The 19394-nt window shown below is 39.8% G+C and overlaps 1 protein-coding gene across 1 annotated transcript in view; it reads left to right on the top strand.

Annotated features, from left to right (window-relative positions):
• The first annotated feature begins 388 nt into the window (after positions 1 to 388).
• Positions 389 to 19394, top strand: part of LOC122813669 (zinc-binding protein A33-like) — a 326949-nt gene continuing 307943 nt past the window's right edge. The window contains exon 1 of the mRNA XM_044086109.1: positions 389 to 844. Coding sequence (XP_043942044.1) covers positions 407 to 844 — 438 coding nt within the window. The 5' untranslated portion in view covers positions 389 to 406. The remainder of the gene's footprint in view (positions 845 to 19394) is intronic.

The raw sequence follows: 19394 nt of genomic DNA on the forward strand, positions 1-19394 counted from the left end.
AGGTTAGCAGCTAGAAAGTTATATAAGGGTAGCAAAAATAAAATACACAGACAAGCATGTGTGCAGCATGTAAACATTTTGACAAGAAATGGAAGATGATAGTCACTGTGTTACCCGAGTTGTAAGAAGTAAGACTACACATCTACTTATTTTACATCCTATAATTACACGCGCACATGCGTAAACAAAGAGATAAAGAAATGTAAATATATTAAAGCTTTTCCTAGCATTACATAAGTAAAAAAAAACATTTTTTTTATTTTTGTATTGACTGTCACTTTAAGGAAAGTACATTATTTACATACCGTTCGTTGTATCACTGACTGAGTTTACAGGAAGTTCTGTGCACTTAGTTATGTTTTATGAAAATGAAAGTAAAAGTCAAGAAAGTCAGAGTGTTGAAACAATGGCCACTGGCAAAGTAGATTTATATGAGGATTTATCTTGCTCTGTTTGTTTGGATGTGTTTAAAGACCCTGTAATACTGGAATGTGGGCATAATTTTTGCAGATCATGTATAGATAAAGCATGGAAAGAAAAAGAAATTGCCTCCTGTCCAGAGTGCAGAACAGAATGGCCAGTCAAGAAATACACTATCAACAGGGTGTTAGCTAAGATGTTAGAGAAAGCTAGAGTCATACAGGAAGACATGAAGGGTGAAAAACCACAACAGGATCAGAAAAGACACTGTGCACTTGAACCGCAACAATGCTTGGAACACAAGGAGCCACTGAAATTGTTTTGTCAGGAGGATGAAAGTCTCATATGTGTCATCTGTATGGTATCACAAAAACATGCAGGCCATACTTTCCTTCCGCTGCTAGAAGCAGTCAGCATGTTTCAGGTGAGTTAGACTCCATACAGTCAGTACATAGTTTCTTATTTTTTTTTTGTCACATGTGCTTTTATGTTACTGTTCTTTCAACAGAGTTTGCCAGTCTACTACACTTAATTCCCGTGTTTTCCTGTGCATGTGTGTGTGTGTGTGTGTGTGTGTGTGTGTGTGTGTGTGTGTGTGTGTTTATGTATATAAGTATATATGTGTGTGTGTGTGTGTGTGTGTATGTATATAAGTATATATATGTGTGTGTGTGTGTGTGTGTGTGTGTGTGTGTGTGTGTGTGTGTGTGTGTGTGTGTGTGTGTGTGTATGTATTGTATAAATATATCATGATAATCCTTACTACAGCTGTAAGATGCATATGTTTAGTTACCTATTAAAGATGTACAGAATACAGAACATATATTTTTGTTTTTACTTCTAACATTGGTACATGTTATGCACTGCTATTTCAAACGATCCACAATTGTGTTTATGTTTCTTTCTAATTATTTTGATATACTGAGCTGAACCTGAAATTGTTTGTCTGTGCTCTACCCAGATTAACAATCTAAATAAATTAAGTGTAATCACAAAACTGGAATGAGGATTCTCTGTAAATAAAAAATACTTTAAGTCATTGTTAACCTAGGTGTATTTTATGGCATGTGAATGTGTGTAGGATCCTCAGATGTATTAATAAATCAGAACTGCTTTACTTATTGTAATAAAACTGTCATTTCAGTGAAAATGTCTCTCTGTATACTTTGTCAGGAACTAACAATTTTGACAGCTAATCTTATCTTTTGATTCCATAATTTTCTTACATGTAACTTTCAAAGCAGTAAAAATTAAGAAATGTTATAATAACCTGACAAAAATGAGAGAGAGAGAGAGAGAGGTTGCAAACTAAAAGCGTTGATATTTTAAGGGTGTAGATGACAGGGAGCTTTGGGTGACATATAGTGGATAAAATTAGGGCTGAGATTAAAATGCCATGAGTCTTTGTGCATAGGCATAGCCAGGGACCCTGCCTCCCAACCCATATAAGCCATATGTGCTACTTCTCACCTCCATATTTACAGAATATATCGTATGACCTTCATCTTCAGAGCACCATTACTAACAGCTGTGAAGAAAATGCTGCCATGCCTTAAGAGGAAGAAAGGACACAGGCCTTGGCATTTTGGTCTTTGCCAAATATATAAGGTCCCTACAACCTTAAGTCTACTTTACACAGGTTTAAATGCAGTTGAGGATAAAGATGGAGAACAACCTTCATCACAATGGCTTAAGAGGATGAGGATCTGGAAATGGCAGAGACCTTGCGGTTGTGCTCAGATGGTGATGGTAGATGAGGACTGTACTGGCCATGAGGAATATTAATATGTGTGAAGTGGACTGCTGTATCCAGTAATGCACTGCATGATGGCAAAGCAATGCAGGAAGAGAACATGGAGTACTGTGTTTAGGACTTGGCTACGGCTTATGCATGTTAAAATGCACTCTGTCATATTACAAAAGGTGAGCGACGTCATGGCGAGTGAATCACTGACGCACTTTGACCATGTGACAGTGTATCTTACAGTAACAGGAGGCAAGGATTATAGTCCACTGGAGATTAAGGTAAGGTACTCTAAGGATAAGACAGACTGACCATACCAAGAATCTCAGTGGGAAACTCACGTCCCACAGGTGCTGTTACATGCAGAATCCTTTCTTCAATATATTTACTTTTTTACTTGTGTGTGTGAGTGTGTGTGTGTGTGTGTGTGTGTGTGTGTGTGTGTGTGTGTGTGTGTGTGTGTGTGTGTGTGTGTGTGTGTGTGTGTGTGTGTGTGTGTGTGTTTCGTGCCCTGGCCCAGGCTAGACATTCCTTTTCTACAGCTGCATAGCATTCCTCCCTGGGTTGGAGCCTATGACTGAGATAAACCACTGGGTGCTCTTCTCCCTCTGAAGAAATCTGGCTAAGTACAGCCCCCACCCCATGGCTCAAAGTATCCACCTGCACAACAAATTATTTGCTGTAATCTGGATTGACTAACACAGGGGGTCCTGCCAAAGCTTCTTTAAGCTTTTGAAATGTCCGCTCACATGCTGGGGACCACACTACCTTATATGGCCTGTTCTTCCTTGTCAGGTCTGTAAGGGGAGCAGCTATGGTACTATAACTGGGGATGAAGTGTCTGTAGTACCCTGCTGTCTCTAAAAATGCCCTCACCTGCTTTTTAGTAACAGGTGCAGGCCATGCCTGAATGGCTTCCACTTTGGCAGGTTCCGGCCTTATCTTACCACTCCCCACTCTATGTCCTAGGTAGGAGACCTCTGCCATACCCACCTGACATTTGCTCGGATTAATGGTCAACCCTGCCCTCTGTAGTCTGCCAGCACCTCTATGACATGCTGAAGGTGCTCTGGCCAGGAATGGCTGTAGATGGCAATGTCATCTAAGTAAGCAAGGGCAAACCCTCCTGCTCCTGCTAGGATACAATCTACCAGCCGCTGGGGCATTCTTCATCCCAAAGGCCATCTTGGTGAACTCATACAAGCCAAAATAAGTCACAAAGGCTGACTTCTCTCTAGCACTGGGAGTCAAGGGCACCTGCCAGTAACCCTTGGTAAGATCAATGGTTGTAAGATACTTAGCCCCACCCAGCTGCTCTAGGGCCTCATCTGTCCTAGGCATGGGGTAAGCATCTGACTCTGTGTGACTATTTAATTTCCTGTAGTCCACACAGAACCAGGTGCTGCCATCCTTCTTTGGCACCAGCACCACTGGGAAGGCCCAGGGATTGTTGGACTCCTGAATCACCCCTAGTTGCAACATTTCTTGTACTTCCTCCCTCAGGGTCTGTCTGACTCTCTCAGGCACCCTATAAGGGGCCTGCTTAATACTCCTTTGGGGTCCTGTATCCACCTGGTGCTGCACCAGGTGGGTGCACCCTATTTTTCCAGTGAACATGTCCCCAACTTCCTGCAACACTGCTTAGATTTCTTGAACCTGGGTAGGAGATAGCTGCTAGGACATTGCTACCCCTTTCACTGTAGTGTCAGCCCAAGCCTCACTGAGGAGATCAGTCCCCAGATCTCACTCAGACTCCTCCTGGAAACCACTGCAAATGCTCAGCACAAGGGCCTCCATATCATGGTAAGGTTTCATCATGTTAACATGGTACAATTTGTGCCCCTGCCATCTGCCTAGCAGTTCCACCATGTAGTTAACATCACTTACCTTTCTTACCACCTTGTAGGGTCCCTCCCAAGCTGCTTGCAGCTTGTTGTGTCTGACAGGAATGAGAACCATTACCTGCTGCCCCACAGCATACTCTCTAGCTCGAGCATTCCTGTCATACCACACCTTTTTCTGTTGTTGGGCTTCTGCCAGGTTCTCCTGGGCCAAGCCCATGAGTTCCCTTAGCCTTGTCCTGAGGTTTAGAACATATGCCATAACAGACTTCTTGTGAGACTCGCACTCACCTTCCCACTCATCTCAAATTAAATCTAGAGGTCCCCTCACCCTATGTCCATACAGCAACTCAAAGAGTGAAAAACCTGTGGATTCCTGGGGAACTTCTCTGTAAGCAAACAACAGATGGGGCAAATATTTGTCCCACTCCCTCTTAAACTGATCTGCAAATGCCCGTAGCATGGACTTAATTATACATTTTAACCTCTCAATAAGACCATTAGTCTGGGGATGATAGGGGATGGTCTTCATGTGCTTCACCCCACAGGACTTCCACAGGCAAGCCAGCAGGTCTGACATGAAATCGGCACATCTGTCAGTCAGTATTTCTTTTGGGAAATCTACCTTGCTGAAAATATCTAACAAAGCATTTGCCACCTTCTCTGCCTCAATGGAGGACAAAGCCACTGTCTCAGGGTATCATGTTGCATAATCCACTACTACTAGGGTATACTTTTTCCCTGTGGAACTTGAGGTACTCAGAGGACCCACAATATCCATAGCTATCCTCTGAAATGGCTCCTCCATCACAGGCAAAAGCAGTAAAGGAGCTCTCAGCTTGTCTCCTGCCTTGCCTACCTTTTGGCACTGCTCACAGGTTCTGCAGTACCCTGTTACATCTCTGGAAATTCCAGGGCAATAGAAGTTCTGCATAATATGCCTCTTTGTATGTTTTATGCCCATATGACCTGCAAAGGGAATATCATGGGCTATGGCTAGAAGCACCAGATGGTAGGCTGTAGGCACTACCTACTGCTGTACTCTCTCACCTTCTAGCCCTCCCTCAGGGCTCCACTCTCTGTATAGTAACCTTTTGTCCCACTATACAGATTCCCCCTTTCCATGAGAACCAGGTGCCTCCCTAGCTACCTGCCTCAGGCCTTGCAATGTAGGGTCTGAGAGCTGAACCTCTCTCATCTGTCTCCTTGTAACCCTTCCACAGGAAGTCTGGCATCCTCTGACAGTGGTGCCTCACTGTCAGCCTGTGTACTACTACTCACCTCTACCTTTGCAGTCACTCTGTCCAACAGACCATCAGTACCCACAAGCAGCTGTGGCTCACCTTCAGTTTCACTGCTATAGAGTAGCTCCCTCCCTGAAGTAACCACCTCACCAGACCTGGCTGCAAGTATGCAGTCTGTCTGGGTCTCCCCCAGGCTATCAGACCCACATGCTTGTCTCTTAGCCTGACTGCGTGTAACTGCATAAGCACATGGTACTGCCTCATCCAAATCCTTCCTTCTCAGAACATCTGCAAGATGGTAGTTTAGTACCCTTTTTGTCTCAAGACAACCTACTATTGGCATTTTGTCTTTCCCACTTACTGGCTCCCTCAACTTTGGCTCCCCACCTTGCATCCATGGAAACCTGTATGCCACATGGCCCCACTGGTTGCATTCAAAACATTTAACTCTAGCTCCTGGATGTGTACCTGGACTAATGGCTTCCCCTGCCACTGGCAGATTTGTTTGTGGCAGTCTGTGTTGCCCACCATGGGTTCCTTGAGACCTATGAGCAGTACTGGGTGTCCCCTTCCTGTGCAGGGCTGCCCTGCTTGCCAGGTATAGGTCTCCCTTCTTCCCCAAATCATCTGAAATAACAGATTGTCTATCAGGTAACCAGATCCTCATGTCCTCAGGCAAAGTGCTAAGGGCTTGTTTCCTCACCAACAGGTCTGCCAGCCCTTCAAAAGTGGTGACCTGACATCCACTTACCCACCTATGGAAATATCTGCTCAGTTCAACAACATATTCACACACACTTTCATCTGCCTTGCATCTGTGCTCACAAAATGTTTTCCTATACATTTCAGGTGTTAGCTTAAACAGTTATAAAAGACATTTCTTAACAGCAGTATAATCAAAACATGCAACATCAGACATTTTAGCTAATGCAGTTACAGCTTTATCATGGAATAAGGGGGTCAGTAAATGTAGCCAGAGCCCTTGGTCAACTTCATACTGTTTATATACCTTCTCAAACATGAATGAAACTATCAAATGTATCCCCCTCTTTAAACTGCAGGAGAAATTTACTGACCTTTTGTGCTTCTGGGGTCCAGTTACTCCTTTCCCCATTATCTCCATGACTCTGGCAAAGAGTCAGCATCTCCTTCTCATGCTGCCTCTGCCTCTCTTGTTCCTCAGCTTGCAGACGTAACAGTTTCTCATTCTCCTCAGCCTGCAAATGTTGCAGTCTCTCATTTGCTTCTAATTCCACACGCTTGGCCTACAACTCAAGTCTCTTTAGCTCCAGCTGGATTTTTAAGTCCACTGCAGAAAGGTTGAGCTGTCTATTCTCCAATGGAATTATATCTCCACTGTCTGTTTGATTGCCCTCCTGGTTGCTGTTTTCTAATGCAGCTCTAACCAAGGCTGCAATCATGTCAGCCTTAGTCAAGTTTCCATGCACCAGTCCCCTAGCCTGGCACATCTCCACCAGCTGGCTCCTTGTCAGCTTTCCATACTCCTCTGCTGACATGCTGCTTGCTCACCCTGACTAACTAAGCTAACAAAAGAAATAAAACAATTGTGATCTGAACTCTGAGTATTCACTGCATGGCTGTTTTAGAGTACAAAACACCTTCAAAGCTCACTGTACACATGCTACAGGTTTCACTCTAGCCATACCACTACAAGCCAATTAGTATTTGCCAACTAATTAATATGTGATGTGGCTATCCCACCGCTGACAAACACAAATGTGAAGATAGCTTATCCCAACCACTGCCACCAATTAATATGTGATACCCGTGCCCTGGCCCAGCAATCAAGGAGCCTCAATCCTCACAACTAACACCAGAGAGGGTGTCTCATATGAGAGGAAAGGATAACAAAGACACACGGTAAAGTGCAATTTCCCTTAAGAGCATACAGAGGTCACAGTCAATCTGGGGCTGCTCGCTCCCTTGATCCCCAGGTCCCCAATAAGACTCCCCACTGGCACAGCTGTAGGGTCCAGATCTCAGCCTAGCTGGGCAAGTTAAAATCTCCAGCACCCTCTCTGTCCAACCAGTGCTTCATGTCCCTGCCCAAGTAGCTGACACATACACACACTTTGAGATAAGAGTTTACACAACCACCCAGACACTTCTGGGGAAGGCTTGCATAGGTTCTCCAGCTGTGCCCCTTTTACCCAGACTATACGGTAATACCACTTGCCACCACTCAAGTAATATTGATCAGCTACTCAAAGGCCCTTAAAAGGGTGTCCAATTATTACTGTGAAATATTATCATTCAATTGGTATATGTGGCTAAACAGTCAAAGTTTATTTGGAGTGTCTTGAACAGTAAACTCTATAAATGTGCAATGTATTCTAGAGCTTAACTTATCTCTACACAAACCAGTCACAGTTAAAAGGTTTTAAAATATTTAATAATAAATAATTAAAACCACAAGACAATACTTTCCACTACACAGTCAGTGCTAGTCAAGAGAGTTCAGAGATCACACAGAAATACTTAACATAAATCAGTAGTACAGTTCTGATATCACAGAAAAACACTTAGTCTAATATTTCTAGCTCCTAGCTATCTAAAAGAAAACAGACTTCTAAAATAACTTACTTATAGAGCAAGGCAGAGTGCTGAGTTAGATAGTCAAACAAAAATGTTTAATAATCTCTGGTTCTTAATGTTTAAATTGAAACTGCAGTTCTGATAAAACATGATCATCTTTTACACTTTCCTGATGTATCCAGGCTGACAGAAACTGCATTTACGTTCTTTAAAGGACATTCCACATGTAAATTCTGGTCATTAACTTTAGCCTTAAAACAATAGGCAGGATGCTTACTCCAGACTCATCGACTCCAAATTCTAACTTCAAAGGAACAGACATAAAGTAATTTTAATTTCAAAGGACCAACAAGAAATGCTTGACTTAGCTTTCTTTACAGCAGAGGGCCATGTTGCCACATTGTTTTAAGTTCAACATTTCACAGTATTTACAAATGATAGAATTATGTATCAAATCTATATGACTAGGCTGGCAGCCTTCACCCATCTCTACCAGTCTTCATAGTATGTACCATTTTAGCCTCCTGTCGCACCCTCCACAGATCTCTTAAAACTCATCTCCACAGTTTTCCACTAGCATTCACAGACACGTTTTCTTGGTTTTGTTCTTCTCAACAATCTTTACGTTTTTTCTTCAGCCACCACATTAAAATCTCATTGAATCACTTTACCCTCCTTCTTTTAATTGACTGCCTCACCTCCATGCACAAAAAAAAGTTAAGAATCTCTTGAGTCATCACTGCAATATGGTTAGACCACATCATCCCTTCCACAGTCTCACATTCTGCTCTAATTTTTCTCTTTTCTCATTTCCACTGGATAACATTATCTATCAAGTCACAAATCATTACACAAACCTACATTCAAAACAGAAGCCATCAAGTTCAGTCCGATAAATTTAAAGGATTAAAACAACAAACAGAACATCTTTCACATAAAACAAAAAGGAACTACCATTTAGATAAATTTTTGGGGTCTATATTAGAACACCGAAGTTTCAAAACTTCGAATGCTCTAATATCGAACCCCATTCAATGAAAGTTGAAATCATCGAACATACAGAACAGTGAATGTTTTTCCTAGGGAAAAAATTGCTGTTCCAAAACACATACACACAGCACAAGTACACCAAATAAACAGCGATCCACACACATACACCTAAAATCTTACACCTAACCCTACACTAAACTATGCATACACCACTAACTATCCACTTACCTTAACCCAAACCCTAACCATAAGGTCCGTCACTATCGCACACTCACGTTACCCGCGCCCTAACCCTAACTCACCTACCATGCCCTAACCCTCATGTTCACACAATCGCACATATACCTGACCGGTGCCCTAACCCTAACTCACCTAACCCACCCCAACCTGCCCTAACCCTCATGTCCACACAATCGCACACATACCTAACCTGCACCCTAACCCTAACTAACCTAACCCACGCTCACTCGCACACTTACCTGAACCCGACCTGTAACTTTCCAACACAGCGCTGAAAATACCAAAGCAACAGAAACGGACAACTGAATTCTTTCCCTAGGAAAAAATTTGGTTTTCTGTAGCTTCGATATTTTCAGCGTTCGCTGAATACGGGTCGATATTAGAACATTCAAAGTTTTGAAACTTCAATGTTCTAATATAGACCCAATTTTTGCAGAGCCAAGCCCCTTTATACACCTATGTTGCTGGGTAGGGGGCTGCACCACCTACTCACCTATGATTTTATATATACTAATTTTGAGATTGCAGAACAGTGAAGAAAATTATGTGAAAGCATTACCACACTATCTTGTGATCGCAGAAAAGAAACCTGGCCCTGACAATAACACAGTCAATTAAGTTGCAAAACATTTTAAACAAGCACATATTTCCTTCTCCAACAATTTACAATGATATTGTGGACTATTCTTGCAACTGTATGGAAAAGTATTAGCAGAAAATGGAAATCTACCTCTGCACCAGACTTTGGAGACTTCTTTCCTTCCTGAAAGAAATTGCTCACAAAGAAACAAAAGTCAAGGAATACAGGATTCATTCTAAATTATTTACAAATAACCCTTGGAGTAAAGTGATTTATCTCATTGATATTTTCCAGACAAATCCAGACTCTTTTGAATGATTGTAGAAATTGTTACATATATAATTTTACTGTTTATTTTCTGTTTCTTTTTTACCAGGAATATTACCGTTATATAATCTATTTCAGGCCTTTGTAAATAGTGTACATAGTTTATCTCCTCATTCAAAAAACTTTATTATGTTACCTATTTATTACCAAAATGTATTGAATTATTCTGATAATTTTATGAAAAATAAAAAAATGAGCAAAAAAAGCAATTTACAGTGAAACTCGTTACCATAACCTCAAAACTCCAAATCAATCAAATGTGTTCTGATGAAATGAAAATGTTAGTGAAACCATATATGTGAAATTACATCCCCTACCTCAAAGAAACCAAAACCTTCCTAAACCATTATACACCAAAATAACTTTATACTCCCCTACAAAAATGCTACACTAAACCTTGCATAATTATGGGGCGGCTTTGCTCTCTAAAACCACTGAAGCGACACCTCTCATTTTAATGACTTTTACCCTACATGTGGTTTTGTAACTCACACTCATGCTCAACCCTATAAAAAAACTACTTTTTTCCACAAATCTCTCTATTATGAAAAACAAAATTTAAAGATTTAAAGTCCTCTCTCAATAATGCTGAGGTCATTTTTCATGGCAAATTATTAGAGATGATAGTGAATGATAAGCTTAACTTCGACCTGTGTATACAAAATTACAGAAAAAAATCATCAAAAACTAGGAATGCTGTATAGATCCCAAACGTTTTTCACTCATATAACTAAAGCTATGCTTGTCACTAGTTATTTCCTCCCTACACTTCTTTATGGCATTCCAATCCTTAACAGCCTTCAGGCATCAAAAAATCAAAACTGGAACAATGTTCTAACAATGGTATAACAAAGTTACCAAATTTGCAGCAAATACTCCTTTCAGAACCCACAACCACTGTATGGCATTAAAAATCCCAAATTGGTTAGATCAACCCCATCAACTAATATATACACAGCTTCTTACCACCTATAAAATTATCCAGAATCCATCTGCTTCTCCAGCACCAAATAACATTCTATACAACCATGTTCGCAATTGGTCATTATGATCCAGTGACCAAAAATTCCTGTCTGTCCACAAACCTATCAAATCTGCAGGGCATTGTCTGTACTCATACCATGTTGCTAAGGCCTGGAACTCCTTACTTGTATCCATCAAGTCAGTTCCCTCCCTCTCTCATCCTTCAAAACCAGTCCGAAAGACTTCCTAGCCAAAAGCTTAATTTCTCTATAAACTCGCTAAAATTTCTCTAACTATTAAATTATTGTTATATAACTTGTATCTGTTCTTAACCAATGTTTTCGAATTATGTCTAATTCAGTATAATTATTTAAACTGTAGCTTGTTTGTACTGTTTTTAAAGACTATAAAATTGTTGTTCTTAAAATGTTTTGTAATACTTTGGAGCTTTTCTCACCAGACCTCTGCTGACCATGAAAGAAACCACAACACCACAAACTCCTATAACTCCAAACTGCAAAACAACTCTGACCACTAATAAATTTTACCGACTGTAAAAAAATAACCACTCAATAAAACAAATATATATTTTCTCTAGCGCTTCGGTGTTGCCACCTTCCATGAGTATCAAACATACAAATTACAAATACAAGCTTTTATATAAAAACAAATCAATTGAAAACATACTTCCATTAATTAAACAATAAATTAAGCAATAAATTAATCAAATTCTCACAAATTACACTTAAAGTAAACTCTTCTAACTGAGCTCATTATCGAGACCATTGGGAATCATAGTTTTATATTTCAAAATAAAAATGCTTTCCTTATACAATAATTTGTGTTTTGAAACATTTTCATCTCCACTGTAACATTTTACACTCTCTAAAACAGTGCCCTGCAACAAAGACACATCACCATCATGGAAAGCATTAAAATGTGTTAGTTGTTTTGTTGAATGTTATAATCATATCTATTTTTAATTACTTGTATAAAATTGTTATGATATTTCTCTTGTATGTTAAAACAATAAAACTGTTTTGAAAAAAAAAATGTGTTGCAATAACCTTATTTTCCCTTTTATGTCTCACATCCCTAGCATGCTCTAAAAATTTGATGCGAAATTCTCTTTTTGTCTCCCCAATATAATATAGACCACATGGACACCTAAGGGCATAAATCACCCCTGTACTTCGGCATGTGAAAACCTCTCTTGGTACAAACTTTACCCCATTAATATTATCAAATGATCTAACAATATTTTTACAAACACTGCATCTCCCGCTGCAAACCGTCCCAATACTCATCACAGCCTTTTGTGCAACTGTTTTGGGCATCAAAAATTTACCATGTACCACCATATCCTTTATGTTCCTATCCCTTTTATATGCTGTCAATGGACTGCTACCTAGCTGGACTTTCCTGTAATCAAATTTCAATAAATAAATAAAAATAGACCAACTCAACAAGAATACAAGCATGAAAGGGCTATCATCCCTAAACAGCATGGCACATTCCAAAGAAATTTTGATCATTCATATCTTTGACTAAATGTGCACCTTCACTTATTTATTTATTTTATTTATTGATATTTGTTTACCAGGAAAGTAGCAGATGATTATCATGTAGCCAACTTTCAACAGTGTTAAAAGCTTCTGGAATAATTCTCTGAAAGTGCATTAGTTTGTAGAAATGCATATTAAGGTAGAATCATCAGTATATTGTATGAAGGAAGCTTGCTGAGATGATTTATGTAAATTGTTAGTGAATATATTAAAGAGTAGAGGGCTAATGATGGAACCTTGTGGAACACCAGTATTACCAGGAAGGAAGGGAGGAAAAAGTGGACAGCCATTTAACTGACCGATATCTGTTGGTCAAGTAGTTGCTAAATCATAGTAGTGTGGGTTGTGATAGCCCAACGGAAGACAGTTGGTAGGGGAGTTTTTGATGACAGCATAGATAAAAAGCTTTACAGAGACCAAGGAATACATAGGAAACAAGTCTGTCTTCGTCTCTTGCTTTGTTAATAGTATCTGTGAAAGTTAATAAGGTAGCTGTAGTGCCATGAGCAGACCTAAAACCATGCCGTGTGGGGGTCAGGAGCTTTTCCTGAAAAATATGTTGAATAATTTGCTTGTGAATGTACCTCTTCAGAATTTTTGACAAAGTGGATAATATGGCAATAAGTCTGCATTTGGTTATATCAGATGAGCCTTCTCCTTTATGAAGGAGGAGGTTTTTTCCAAAGAGAAGGAACATGTGATTCCTTAATATATCTGTTAATTGGAAGAGATGCAGGATAGGCTATGTAACTGGCAGTTAGCTTAAGGTATTCTGCTGAGAGATTATTTAATGAGGAGAACGGATTTTTAGTTTAAGAAGTAGCAATTTCATGTGTGAGGTTGGGATGGATTTTAGGGTGAAATAGTGAATGTTTGCTGTCTGAGGAGAGTCATGTCAGGATTGTTGAGAGGAAAATATTTAGTAAGGGCTTTAATGCTTTCTATAAAATGTTTGTTAAATTAAGCAACTATTTAGGAGGGAGTGTTATTTGGGGCAGGATATTGAATGATAGATGTTGCAGAAGAGTATATTATTAATAGCAGAGCAGAATTTTTTAGGGTTGGAAGACTGATTTACTAAGGTATTACTGAAGTAGATTTTTTTTGTCTGTGATAATCTGTCTTTAAGTATGGTTAGATAGTTCTTTAAAGTGTTGCAGGTTTTGGGAAGCTCTGTATTTTAACCATTCTTTCCAAGCCCTGTCTCTTTCATACATTAGATGACTGCTTTGAGTGGATAACGAAGGAGTACGGTTGTTAATTTATTCGGTACCTACATATTATCACAATCACATTCTCAGTGACTTGACTCACCGCTAATGTATTCTGCAGCCCTTCAAGCAATTGTTTGGTTTGGGAAGGAAATTCAACTTTTTTTGGTTTATGAAGTAATGTTTGTAACACAATTATATGGATATATGTTTGTAAGAGTGTTACACATACCTCAAAACCTCCGACTTCATGAAATCTGGAGAAAAACATAAATAATGGTCGGGGACAGGGTCCATAATGACAAATAACCAACAGATTTTTAAACATCATTGTTATTAACTGGGAACATTCCTAGAAAAGCTTGGTTTGTGTTAGCACGCACATTTTTAAATGATATGAAGTGTACATTCAAAGGTATGTCATTATTTAGGGACTTCAGTCCTCAAACACTGCCACAAAACCCAACATGTTATTAGGAACAACCTGAGAAATATGAGGTAAACATCAGGTCAATCTGGAAAGATACGGAAAGTGTAGATGTCAGTGAACTCAAGCATTTAGTTATAATACAATGTTGATAAAAATATACATATGTACTTCACTTACAATAAAAAAAAACAACAAGCAGGACGAAGAAGAAGCATGCAGTTTAAAATGTGTTTTTAGAAGCCTGTTGGTTTCTCAAATAAAATGATCATTTGTGGCACCCCTTCAATCTATGAGCAGTGAGTCTCTGAGAATGTGGTTGCGATAATACATAAGTACCATTTATTCTTTTTGTTCTAGTTGGAGCCAGACTTTTGAGGATTTCCAGCAAAACTGAGTAAAATTTGTGTACAGCTTTGTTAAGTGGAATATTTTTCAGGGCGGTCCAGTTAAAATAATTTTGAATTCTGTTAACTGTAGCATGATTAAAATTAGTGAGGTTATGAGAAGTTTTAAGTATGTGTTGTTTGACATGATGGTACTGAGTCTGTTTGCATGAACAGGGTGGTGATAACTGAAGGAATCAGAGAAGGTGCCACTGGAGACATAGTATAATCTGACATCAATTTCCATTTGAGAATTGAGACACTAATTTTGGTGATAATTATATAATGTGATGGGGAGGAAATGTGTTGAGAGTTAATCCAAACAGGTTTAGACTAATTGATCCCTATTTTGTGGAGATAATCTGCTAACTGAAATTAATGTACTTAAGATTAACCTTTCATTGGAAATAGTGTGTGAGACCATGTGAGACCCAGTTTAGGATGTTTTCCAGGATTGTAGCATTATTGCCTGAGGAAATATAGTGTACTGTTTTACATAAGTGCTTATGGTTGTTTAGTTTAAGATGGGAGATGAGGAGCTCAGTGTTATGAAATCAGGGTATAGTAAAGCTACCCCACCACATTTTTTAGTTCTATCAGCCCTGATGAGTCCATAACCAGGTAGTGATATTTCAGAGTCAAGGATATGGGGTTTTAGCCATGTTTCAGTTATGGCAAGGATATCTGGTGAACTGTGGGAATTCAAAGCATAGAGTTCTGAAATGTTATTATAGATGCTACAAGTATCTAAGGACATGAATTTAAACTGGGAGAGTGTCAGATAGGTGGGTTGGGTTTTGATGGTTTTGGTGATGGTTATCTGGTCCCTGCTTTGAAAGGAGATGGGTAGACTGAGTAGGAGAAAGGGTTTGTCTTGGCTTGGGATGAGGATGGGAGGTGGTGCCAGAGATGAGATGGGAGGTGGTGCCAGAGATGAGATGACCATCCCCACAGGGTGGTAAGAGAGGAAAAATGGATATGTTTAGTAAGCTTGTTTTGGTTTAACTGTAGTAGTTAGTTTTATTTTGGTGTGGTAAGTGTAATGGTTTAGCACTTTGAATTTGAAGTAAAGACTGGGTGAGTCTTTCAATATACTGTGATTAGTGGTGAAGTGAGGTAATTTTAATTGTTAGAGTTGGAGCACATAGTGGGAGAAATGTGTACAAGATAGAGTGATGCATGGCAAGTTATAAGGTGACAAAATGGGAAGAGTAAGGATGCATTCATGTTTAAGAGAAGCATGGTATGTAGGTTTGTAGAGAGATATGTCATGAAGGAGGAGCTAGAACACTGGGCTATGAATATAGGAGGGGTAGAAGTACACAGCTGAGTGAGGTGCATGGTGTAAGTTGTAATCACTGTGGTTAGTAAGTATAAAAGAGCCAAGAAAGTTAAATTGCTCAAATGCAGACTGATGGTTTATGAATTCTGTGCATATTCTTTTACCTAGAGTATGTCTATATTTATGTGTATGTCTTTAAGAAGGGTAAGACATAGGTAGAGTTCAGGGTAGAGATCCATCCATCCAGCCATCCATCCATCCTTCCATCCACAGCCCCATTTCCCCATTTTGCACATGTGGTTGGGGTATCACAGGCCATATAAATGTAAAGCCATAAGGAGTGGCTAGGGAATTGGGGGAAGGCAGCATAGTGAGAAACAGCACCAACACTAGCAGGAGACTTCTTTATCTGTTAAGATGTCAGTGTAACAAATATATGTAATTGAAACATTCATTTAATGCATTCCTTGGAAGCACAAGGGATATGCTACTCCAGACTACAGTTACAGTAGAGATGTTTAGAAGAATTAAAGTACTGCAAATCACTATGAATTTACAGGTGAGTTTTCCTCAAACAGTTAGTTTTACAGCAAACAAACTGAGCTCTGGAAAGTTTGTAGAGAGGATTGGAACAAACTAATTTGGTTGAGAGAGCAGCAGAAAGATTATAACCAATTACGTGAAGCATAATAAGGTCAGACAGTCATGTAATAAATATTGTTTAAGGTTGTAAGCATAGGTTTTGTGGTAGGACACTGCGCTCTCACTACAATTATAAGACAACAGACAATAACAAGTAGAACAGTAATCCACTATAAGCCTTAACTCAGGGGTTCCCAAAGTGTGTGCCACAGTGCCATGAACTAATACCCTTCATTTAGGATTTTTCTTTTGTTTTTTTAATTTCCACGCTGTTTGAGCTGACGTTATCGTGTGCGTGATGATGTCAGCTCCATCAGGGCTACCAGCATGTTGGAATTGAGCAAGCAGCTCATGCATTTCCGGCAGGGCATGGCTGCTCAAATGCGAGTGGGAATGGAAAAATGAACGGATTATGTTCGGGGAATAAGAATCGGACCTGCGGCGGGTATCGCTAGAAAGAATGAAGACTCCATGTCAGTAAGGAAACTTTCAGAGAAGTGTGTGTGTCTGTGTGTGTGTGTGTGTGTGTGTGTGTGTGTGTGTGTGTGTGTGTGTGTGTGTGTGTGTGTGTGTGTGTGTGTGTGTGTGTGTGTGTGTGTGTGTGTGTGTGTGTGTGTGTGTGTGTACACATGGGTCTGCATACAATATGTATATTTAGTGTCTTGTGATTTTCTAACAAAATAGAATGCTATAGTGATTGTGGTTCAGATGACATGCACGGCTTTTTTTTTCTTTTCCTTTTTTTTTACATTCAGTAATGAAGAAAATTAATACTCTGTTAACTCTTACAGACAGTTTCTAGTTCTTGCAAATCAAAGGTGGATAAATGGATATTGATGATTTAATCACAGTCTAAATGAGGCAGGAATGGTCTGATTTGAAGTCTGCTAAAATATTGACCAAAGCATTTCAAAAAAAGGGCTTTCTTCAGCACACCAACTGCCTGGCTTCAAGTTAATAAATGTCTAATAAACCAATTGGATTTCAGTCGCACTGACACCCATTATATCCCCAGACCCAAATAATTAGCTTTAGAATGCCAGATGCTTTAGTCTTTTGTAATTCCTCATTTCTTTTCCATAGAATGGTATATGCTGCCTTCTATTTAGAAAAATAGTGATTGTCTCTACTCCTGTGATATAAAAACAACAGGAAGGGGTGGGTATGTGTGGGAGTGTGAGCGTGTATGTGTGTATGTGCACAAGCACCCATGCATATGCATATTTGTGTGCACATGTATGCTTTCATGTTTGTGCAGGTATACATGTGATAATTACCAGTGAATATGCTTGATTACATGAACTAGGAGAGAAACACTTATACTTATCTATGTATATTTATTATGTTTCCTTCCTTTGAACTTTGATCTTTGCTTCAAAGCTCGCTTCTGATTTAAGAAATTGTAGCTTGCTACAGATCCCCCACCATGCCCCAAGATTCTCACTACACTTTTCTAAACATACTGGAAATATTAATATACAACCAAACACCCTAATACTGGGTGATTTCAAGTACTCTGACATTAATTGGGAAAACTACTCGGGTACCAACACCTTTTCCCAAAGGTTCTTGGAATTCATAAATTCCAATGCCCTGGATCAACTAATCCATTGTCTCACCAGGGGCTACAGTATCCTAGACCTGGTCATTACCAACATGGCAGATAAATGCTTTGCACCAGTGGTCACCCCCTCATTGGTTAGGTCTGACCATAAGCTAATCACCCTTGACATCCACATCTCATCCCCACCCCCCCAGTAAGGAATCCTCTGGAAAAAACTTCTCCAAAGACAACTTCATGCTTCTCAAGTCAGAAGTGACAAATTTCATGACACCCATGCAGACAGGAGCTGAAAGTTCGACAGCTGAATCCTACACTCAGGCACTGTATGAGCACATCAATTTATGTATGAATCGTGCCATCCCAAATAGAACCAAGATGCTGTCCTCAAAAAAAAGGAAGCCAATCTGGTGGTCCCCTGCCATAAACAAAATATACAACATAAGGAAGAAACTGTTGCAGGAAAGAGGAAAATCCCAGGATGCAAAAAACTCCCTTACCAGCCTCAGTAAGAAGCTGAGATCCCTCATAAAATCCTCCAAAACTAGTTATGAAAATATAATTGCTAAAGATTCCAAAGACAACCACAAGGCATTCTATAGTTTTGTCAATAATCTAAATGGCAATACTCAGATCTGCTCTGAGCTACAACAGAATGGCATTAAATAATACTGATCCCAAGGATATTGCCAATATCCTGGCGGATTGATTTAGTGCCAAATTCACCCCCTCTCACCCCCTAAAGGGTCCATCTCAATATCAAAAGATTGCCAAATTCGAGTAATCATGGCCATACAGGTAGAAACCGCACTCTCTAAAGCTAAGAATACAGCATCCATGGGACCAGATGACATCCCAGGCTGTGTACTACATGAACTACAAAATGAATTGGCACCTCACCTAAGTGTCATGTTTAATCATAGCCTCACCTCAGGCTTCATGCCCACTGAATGGCATACAGCTACAGTTATCCCACTCCACAAGGGGGGATCCACCATGGATCCCAGGAACTACTGTCCCATCAGTCTGACGAGCCTGATCTGCAAGGGCATGGAACGCATTATCATGTAACTTATAAACAAAGACATTGGCAACCTTCAAACACTGGTCCCCACCCAGTTTGTGTTCATGAAGGGCTGGAGGGATATGTTCCTGACCCAGAGACTCCCCATATTCTGGAATTAACTGCCCATACATGTCAAGCAGAGCTCCTCCTTGGCCCTCTTCAAAAGGAACCTTGATGATTGGATGGGAGATAGGAAATTCATCTTGGGGATCACATCAGTCGCCCTGCTAGACAGGGGTCCAGGGAAGTAAATATTGTGGGAAGAAATATCCAGGGAATTGTTCTGTTGAGGCTTGTATAGTAGGGCTGATAGCCTAGTGCCAACCTATGAATCTATGAATCTAAGAAG

Source organism: Protopterus annectens, chromosome 10.part0 (genome assembly GCF_019279795.1).
Source record: "Protopterus annectens isolate FY-2018-M chromosome 10.part0, PAN1.0, whole genome shotgun sequence".
Taxonomy (NCBI): domain Eukaryota; kingdom Metazoa; phylum Chordata; order Ceratodontiformes; family Protopteridae; genus Protopterus; species Protopterus annectens.